We start from the raw sequence: 9602 nt of genomic DNA on the forward strand, positions 1-9602 counted from the left end.
TATGTATGTGCTTTAGGAAAATAGTTGCTTGTAGTTCATATATAGACTCGTTGTTTTATTACTGCCGTCTTGCATTCAAAACAATCTGTAGGAAATGTGAAAAGAATGTATCTCCATGTAGCATGAAGTGTTTTTTCTTGATATCTGTGTTTTGTTTTTGTGATTTGTTTTATTCATAACATGGCTTAACATGTATTCAAGTATCCCTATACCATTGTTTGAATGACATTTTCCCTCAGTATTCAGTAGTTTTGTAGTTTGTATCTGATAAGAGCATCCCAGAGTCTGCTCATGCCTCTACCGTCCACCAGATGGAGCCAGACCTCTGTAGTCTGATACCACAGAGTGTCAGGACTGAGTGCCTGATTCCACATCACTCTGGTCCTTCACACATCACAGCCAAAACTCTTCCCCTTCCTCTTCCTCCCCCAGGTGACCCAGGAGGAAGGTCAGCAGCTCGCCCGACAGCTGAAGGTGACGTACATGGAGGCCTCGGCTAAGATCCGCATGAATGTAGACCAAGCGTTCCACGAGCTGGTCCGAGTAATAAGGTGAGAGGGCCATGTGTGAGATTCCTCTAACACACACACACACACACACACACACACACACACATACATACACAGAGCAGACCATTGTTGTTGAGTGTAGCTGAGACTGGACTGGACTTTTGTCTTCTGACCACAGGCTGGGCTGGGCTGGACTAGGCAAGGCTGGCTGGTGTTCTGATCACGATGCTTTTCCTGCATGCGTAGGTGCCTGAAGGGGCTTGTTTTCGCTCTGCTTTGTAAATCGTGATCTTCTCCTAATATGAAACTGCTAATTAACTGCCACCCTGGAAAGCAAAGCACTTGCGTCCGCCTAAAAAGCTGCCTCCTTCAGCCCACTCTTCTAGCCCTTCACTTGAAGTAGACATGAAAAAAAAAGAACAATAATAATTATTTCGACCTTGAATGTGCAAGGGACAATTTTGAGGAGAAGCTATTGTCCACAGTATGTGAGTGGTGCTTGGATTCTCATTGAATGTAGCTACATTAAAGAGTCAGTTTGGACTAAGTGAAGTTAAAGTGAAACTTTCATATCATTTCCATGGTCATTTCCTCCCTCAGTGGCCACAGATTTAATTTAGTATGGATCATAGAGTGCAATTTATATATGAAAGACATGAATGAGGAAGAGGCAATCATGTCTGTATCATTTATAATGATCCGTAATGTACAAATGGATACTGTATGATCATATATAATCCTTTTAGTTTAGGTATAATGTTGGATTTGAATGTAGCCGTCACTGTGCTGGTCAGCTGAGGTCAGAGCTCATGCGTAGCGTTCTGTCCCCTGGTGTTCCAACAGGAAGTTCCAGGAACAGGAGTGCCCGCCTTCGCCGGAGCCCACGCGCAAGGAGAAGGACAAGAGCGGCTGCCATTGTGTCATCGTCTGAGTGGCACACCGGGCCGCCAGTCATCCAGCTGCTGTCACCAGTCCCCCCACCCACCCCTGCCTTCTGACATCACATCCTGTTGTGGATGACCGCTGCCTTTCGACATGTGCATGAGCTAAGACAGCAGTCCCTGTGCTAGCCTTATCAGGGCCGGGAGCTGCCTCACCGCGCTCCTCCCCCTGGGACTTCACTACTAGAAGAACCAAACTGACAGTAAAACAACAAAACTTAACAAAAAAAAACAAAAACAAAACCAGACAAACACAAACAACAACAAATGTTATTGAACTCACCGCTCACCTTCAACTAGTGTTATATATATAAAAAAAAACATGATGACGAAAAAAGACAAGAAACCATACAGCTTTCAGTGTGAATATGTCCCAACACTAAAAGATCGCTTCTTAAATTTGCTTAACGATTCCATTATTTTTATGTTGTATCTCAAAGGACTTATCTTGCCTTGTAGTCACATTTGTATTTTTACCGAGATGGAATCACAGAAAATATCAATATATGTATATTATATCATTAGAATGTTAATGATAAACAACTGACGCATTTGCAAGCGGTGTAGAATGAGGTGATCTTGTGCCGCTTTGTATGTGCGTCTGTACGTGTGTGTGTGTGTGTGTGTGTGTGTGTGTGTGTGCGTGCGTGTGTGTGTCGTGCCATTATGCCTTTTAATTTCTACTCCATGTGCTGAACAGCTACTGTACGTAAATGAAATCAGTGTGAGTTGAGAACACATTTTTAAAAACCTGATGATTAAATCTTCTCAGTGCTGAGTGCAAGGTTGATGAGCTTTGGTCCTGACCCATGTTATAATGTAGACATATATATACGTGTGTGTGTGTGTGTGTGTATGTAGGCAGCCAACATGAACACTGGGATCTCGTGTATCAGCCATTTTTTCTTACATCTGTGCTTCAAATGTGTCCGAGGCCAACTTCCAGTAGAAGTGGTGTCTGTTAACTGAATGGCTCATAGACTAGCCTTTGCTTGTTTGCTTTTCTCATTTCTAATTAGGTTCTCAGACCCTTGTGTTGATAGATAGGTCAGTTCTTCTCCCTTCTTGCTCAGCCATTGCCTTCACAGACTATCGCACACTCAGGTTGGTGGGTAAAACATTTCCTCACTCGGAGAAAGATAGCGTGTAAGAGGCCGGGCCCGTGGGGTTTGAGGTACCTTGCTAATATTTGTAGTTTTACAGAACTGGTTTGGGGAAATGTTCACACACACACACACACGCTCTCTCTCTCTCTCTCTCTTGCCTTACATATGGAATTGATTTCCAGATTGATAATATTCTATTGACTGTTTCTATTTCCCCTCCTTCTCTGGTGTGTTTAGTTGAAGTAATGTAAGGAAACAGTGACAGTGAGAGGGTAAAACTAAGGAATCATTTATTCTCATGGTATTAGGTATTAGCCACAGCTTATACAACTTTCATAACACCTCTGTAATTGACGTGAAGGGACCTTCGAACCTTCAACATTCTCTTTGGCACATCCGTAATCCAGGATTATGTTTTTATTAGTTGGTAAGATGCCCAAAAGGAATTCTTGACCATGGATTTGAGTGTGAAGATTTAAGTAGTGACAGATGTTTCCTGTATAACACACACAGACACACACACTATCTCTCTCTCTCTCTCTCTCTCTCTCTCTCTCTCTCTCTCTCTCTCTCTCTCTCTCTCTCTGTCTCTTACACACACATACACACACACACACACACACACATACATATGAAGACTAAATAAATGATCTCAGTTGTGACATATCTGGTATCTGACAGGCTAGTATGTGTAGCCCCTCATTTTACAGAACTATCATTAAGGGTTAACATCACTATAAAGACACTTCACCATTAGGTTTGTCTTCCTTTTTCATGAGTGTATTTCAGTACAAGGGATACAATTAAACTATTCTGGTTTTTGTTTTATCATCATGTAATATAAGATTAAAAAAAAGATCGGAGGTGATTCTTTGAGAGACGTGATTAAATGTTTTTACTATATACTTTTATACATTATTTTCTTATCAGACTAGTTACCGAGTATTTTTATATGTTTGTAAGTGAACCTGCTCTCATGGCACAAGTGTGTGTATATGTAAAGAGGAGTATTTAATTCTCTTAGTTTGCTTTTAACTGAAAATAAAAGATGAATGGCCATAGCCTGCATTGTCCACATGTGGTCCAGAACTCATCCCTGTTTTTTGTTGGTGTCCTGGAGTTGGTGACCAGCTGAGTCTCACCTGACCTCCAGCGCCTATCCCATAATGCAACATTCCCACTAATCGTCTCCTCCCGACTGTCCCACCTGGAAGGCAGACGCGGGACTTGATTAGCTCCGTGGGCTGTTGAGCATGCGAGCCGTGCTGGCCTGCAGTAGAGGTCAGCTGCTCCAGTGGTAGCGCACAGCTCGTCCCCTCTCACTAAACCAGAGCTTGGGTAGCTGCTCCACGTCTGATCCATACTGTGTTTTTATGTTCCCGTGCAGCCCTGGCTCCTTGTATAGCTTCTGGTGCTAAAATAAAAAAGATATATGGCTAAAAACAAACTATACTAGAGTTTGACGTTTTGTTTCATTTTTAGAGGTTGATTTTATGTTAATGCCAGAAAAAAAAAGACAACTGTATGGTGATTTTCAAATGGTATGGTTTGAAAATGATGAAAATATGTTAGGCAATCCCACTTCTGTAAGAACACAGCTGTTTTCTCATTCATCTGTCAAATGTGTCATGTATGTCCTTGGGCATGATGATGGATGAAGACCAGAGATGGTCTTCCTCACTGGGTCAGACTTTTACTTGCTGTATGTCCACTCTGAACATTGTCTCTGCTGGTGCTTCTTTGCCAGGAAACATAATCAGTGAATTATGGGGTCCTTTTTATCATATGAAAGACAATACTCATATCACATGAAAATATGTCTTCTTTTTTCCCATTTTGACATATGTATGCCTCCGTGCGGACGTTAGCCATGGCCAGAGACATTTTCTTTTCAAATTAGGTAAAAAAATTTCACTTGGACTCAAAGATGAAGTGATTACATTTTGGAGGTTAAAGGTCAAATTTCAAGGTCACTGGGACCACTTCTATGTCCCTTTCTATTAAACACAATATCTCAAGAATGACTTGAGGCTCATTTTTCCAATCTGGGTATTTCATTATCTACAGTACATAATAACATTAAAACATCAAACAAAACAAAAAGCAACTGGCTATAGCGCCCATAACATATTTGGGTCCAAGTGGCCACAGGGACCCGAGTTCGAGTTATTTCCCAATCCCACTCTCTCTCTCTCCCTCTCTCCCACTCTCTTCCTGTCAATCTCACTTTTCTATCAAAATAATAATAATAGAAAAAAAACAACATCAGAGAATCGTTGTAAACAAGAGACAGGGTTGAAAAACAGTATTGGATGGCCATGATCTTCAGGGCCTTAGATGGCACTTCATCCAAAAATTATCTGTTTCTGTTAAGAAAATCATTGTATGGGCTCAGGAAAGTTTCTGATAAGCTGTCTATAAACAGTTTGAAGCGCCATCTATCATGCAAAGAAGTAACCTTATTTAGGCGTAATCCAGAAAAGCAGGGCCTGCGTTCATTTGAGGTGGACTGAGATAAAGTGGAAAACTGTGCTTTAGTTTGACCAATCAATATTTGTAATTCTTATGGGAAATCTTAGACTCTGGATATGGATGGTTATGGATACGCTTTTGTCCAAAGCGACATACAAATATATAATACTTAAATTTAACAGGGAACAAATGAAAATGTTGGTCAGACAATAAGGAGAATAGCAATAATAAACAACAATGTAAATTCAATCAATAGCCTAATGAAATAAACAATGAAAATGAGGAAAAAAAGTAATAATAAACAATGTCCATTTACATTTTAAACGTCATCCCAACTTTATTTTGGAAATAGGGTTGTAGTAATTAATGCAATATAATAACAGTAGGTCTGGCAAACAGAATATGACTGCAAATCTGATTTAAGCTATCAAACTCATAAGCTCTCAAACTTCATTAGGCTACTTCTCTCTTGTCATTCGGAGCAGCACTGTCAGCAGAAACCATGGCAACGGCAAGTTTCTGCTGGAAATAATTCATGCGTAAATGGTCTATTGAAGCACCACGCTCCCATTGTATGCAGCGCAGCCCCTTATTGACTACACCACAGCGCCATCTCCTGCTCTTTGATCACAGATAGGAGAGAGGCCGATGAAGGTTGGTGGCTCTGCAGAGAATTCTGCCGTGCTATAAAGTTAATGTTGCAGGGCAAACGGTGGAAGCTAGGAATTGAACCCACAACTTTTCAGGCTGCTGCATGCTAACGCAGTTCCTTAGCCACTATGCTACCATTGCCCTGCTGTGCCCCACCCTGCCCTGTCCTGCCCTGCCCTGCTTTGTTTGTAAAATAAGTTGAGGTATGTTTTTGTACTATGTTGGTGGCATATGGTCATGGGAAGGACAGATAACCACATCATAAGATACATTCATAAGATGTGTCTCCCTCCTCTGGACTGGTAGAGGTCAGGTGCACACCGCATTCATAAGATGTGTCTCTATCCCTGACTGAAGCCATCCTGAACTTGTGTTGTGTTATATTAGATTTGTTCCTGTATCATTATGCTTCCTCTATAGGTTGACTTAGGTAAAAAAAGAACAGATCCTCTTATCCCACTCTCCCTATGCGTGTAAATGATTTCAGAAAGCTGGCACTCCTGATGGAGTGATTCTAAAATCAACCTAATCTAAATGAAAATCCTGGTGAAGGTGTAATGTGTTATTATATAAATGCATGTTAGGAGGCTAAGAAGCTATGGCTTTATGGGTTGTGCTGTGCTGCACAATTCCCTGCTGTTCCAAGAAAATGAACCCATGGGCTCTATTAAAAAAAGTGCACACGCTCTTTCTATCGACTCCTCACACCATGTAATTAATTTGCCTTTGAAGTATGCAGAGTGTGGTATGTGGGAGAGATTTGATTGTTTAACTAGCATAAATCATTAGGGAGTAACGAAAGACATAAATGTCCACATGCAGGAAACAGTATGCAGGAACTATTTCTTTTGCACCCACAGACACCAGTTAGCATATTACCAGGGTTAAAGTTTGATAATGAGCCTTAAATTATTATAGAAAATGTAGCTGTGTAAGCAAAGTCATAATAACAAAGTAATAATAGCAAAGATACTTTCCTTGATATGAGACCATTGGAATCCGTTTTTACAGCTATACTACTGTATAGGCCAAGTATAAAATAGATTATAATTTTGAATCCATTTATATCTGTACAACAACTAAAATTACAGGTTGAATATTTATAGTTGCAAAATAACAGGTTGCATATTTACAATATCCTGTGCTTCTATGGATGTGCTTATCTAGATAAGACCTGACCTCTGACCTTAGATGAGAGTGTTAGAGAAGCTCATGGCTTCAGTCACAATGGGTCGAATGGGCCTTCACTAGGTCAGACAAAATGGACCTGGCTGCCAATGGGCTGGGCAAAACAGACAGGTGTAGCATATGACACAGAGGAAAAAAGGGACAGGTTTGTCTCCAGTCTGACATGTCAGAATGAAATAACAGAGAGCCATTGCCTTGTGCTCGAGCATTTTGGTCAATTTCATTTCAAGAGTCTCCCTGTGTCTTATGGGATCTCCTGTCTGAAGTGCCACCACTGATTTCCCATAAAACTGGGGCAGGCAGCATCTCCTCTAAGGAAGCAGGCCTGGTGGAGAATACAGGGCTCGCTCTCGCTACACCTCCCCGATCAAACCTCACACTCGCTGTGACTGGTGCCATTCATGGGCATCCATGCATTTGCATTTGGCGCTCTGTCAGGCTCCGGAACAGAGATCCAACGCTGCTAATTCGGAAATGTATTCCTGTCACCGTTTCAGCTGCTCGCCACGTTTCAGTTACTGACAGGGCTTTTTCATACAGTGAAAACAAGAAGGGGACAGACAAACGTGTGTGGTTCAGATAATATAGCCTATTGAAAGTGATCTGCATTATTTCAGTGTTGTTGAGCACCGTTAGAATATAAATAGGCCTACCTCAAATGCATTATCTTTGGAGCGAATTATGTCATACAGAGCCTTTCAGCATACATTCTATTGGGACTTTTAGGTGACAGCAGTTCTCACACTCCCACAGTCAATGCAGAGTTTCACAGTATTGGTCTGTACTGTTATAACATTACTCATGCCAGGACCATAGTGCAACACTGTTCTGTCTCTAAAATCAAATATATAACAATCTAATATCAATGACAACAGCAAATATATATATATTTTGGAATTACATTATCACATTTCCTATAGCCTATGATTGTTTAATCTTAATAAACAATAATACTTATCCAGTTTCCAGTATATCCTACTACTGTACCTTCAACACTGAATTCTGTATTGAAATATTTCTGCATGTGCTCATGGTGTGCAGATTTATGTAAGGGGTTGGTTTTTCAAGATGTTTTGTTAATTAGTATTGCCATTTCGGACCTAATTTATGTTTAAGGAGAACTGGCTTATTAGGAAACAGTATACATTTCAGATCAGGTGATCCATCTAAGTTAGTCTCTATTTGGAATTACTCAAGATAAGAAATTTGTTATACATGTAATCAGATTAGAGAGGATCAGATCAATATTTGTAAATACAGCCATGAGGCAAAGACATATTAAAAAGTTCAGGAGCAGTGTAGATAGTCCGAAACAGACGTAGGACCAAGGACCGGGGACCCTTTTCCCTGGCACAGGCTTCTTTCCCAAACAATACACAATAATACAACACCGTTACGAGATTCACACAGTGGCTTTATTTGAATCAAGCGCAGACACATTTCTGTGTATGTCTTGCATTCTCTTTTTGTTTTACTGTGAGTGTAAAATGTTGGTTTACCAATGATTCATTTTGCCTTTCGTTTAATTCGTTAGTGTAAAATAAAGCGTTTAACAGTTGTAGCTCTTAAAATCTGCGCTTGTAGTTTGCACATGCAGACATTATTAGCAATAATAACTAGATTATTTTATAAATTGAATAAACTCAATATATTGCCTTTACACTTGCAATCACTCTGAAAATATGATACCCTTATAGAATATCGAGGGTATTTGTCGGTACAGGAAAACGTTTCTTGTGCGTCATTCTGAAACTGCAACTTTCCCTGAACGCCCCTAAATGGTACAGTCCTTACCATGGGGAATCAGTGATTGATAACGTAGTCCATGTGAAGAGACCCAGCAAAATTACTCTCGGAACACAGCGCACCGTCTAGGCGAGGAAAGCATCTCTTCACACAGATCGCTTATTCATGACTTATTTCGCTGTATAACATCATTTAATCAACGACAGTCCAGACACTATCATGGATGGAGTCAGCAGCAACAAGAGCATGTCGTACAGTCGATGGAGTTATGACAGGTAAGCTTCGTTTTCATGCCATTACAACTCATGAGCTCATGGCTACTTGTCAGGTAACTAATTTCACTGATGTATTCAATATTTTGACATCCAGCGCAAACGATTTAGCGCAGATCTCGTGTGTTGTAAATCTTTGACGATAACCCGGGAACAACTTGGGCAAATGAATGATGTCTGTGATTTCACTATAGTTTCCAGGTTCACTTCAAAGTTTCAGACATACATACCGAACTGTGTCCAAAGTGTTTCTTAGCAGGGTTGTGGCAGGGATATGTTTTAACATCAGTAGTGCGTCTGTCATACATGTATTACAACCTATTGAGTTGTGTTTTTTGGAAACACTATACCAGACGTAGGCTATCCTGGATTTTGTGAGAAATAAAAAAAACACCTTTAACTTGACTCCTGTTTGGTGTTCATCCGAGTTTAGTGTAATCAAGTGTAAAGTATTAATTGTCCAACGTTATCTCCAAACGCAAATGGCAATTAGGTTATGGAGGAGTCGCGAATGTCTCTTTACTTTGCATTATGACCTGTTCTTTTGTATTCAATTCCCACTATCTCCTCCAACAGCCTAGCCGGAATAAGCTTCACGTTAAAGCTATGTGCTTAACATGGCGTTCTTCATGTGTCATAACTGGTAGCCTACTGTATGTTGATGGCGTGTAGTGGAGCTGAAGATGCGATTGGTATTCAGAAGATGTTCTATGATCC

General features: G+C 40.5%; 1 protein-coding gene across 1 annotated transcript in view; it reads left to right on the forward strand.

Annotated features, from left to right (window-relative positions):
- rras2 (RAS related 2) overlaps positions 1-3629 on the forward strand; it is a 36125-nt gene extending 32496 nt beyond the window's left edge. The window contains exons 5-6 of the mRNA XM_076287302.1: positions 433-551; positions 1353-3629. Coding sequence (XP_076143417.1) covers positions 433-551; positions 1353-1440 — 207 coding nt within the window. The 3' untranslated portion in view covers positions 1441-3629. The remainder of the gene's footprint in view (positions 1-432; positions 552-1352) is intronic.
- Positions 3630-9602: the final 5973 nt, after the last annotated feature.

This window comes from Alosa pseudoharengus, unplaced genomic scaffold, assembly GCF_046254945.1.
Source record: "Alosa pseudoharengus isolate Yale_2024_CS ecotype anadromous, Long Island Sound unplaced genomic scaffold, YU_APseudo_1.1 YU_APseudo_1.1_scf_16, whole genome shotgun sequence".
Classification (NCBI taxonomy): Eukaryota; Metazoa; Chordata; class Actinopteri; order Clupeiformes; family Clupeidae; genus Alosa; species Alosa pseudoharengus.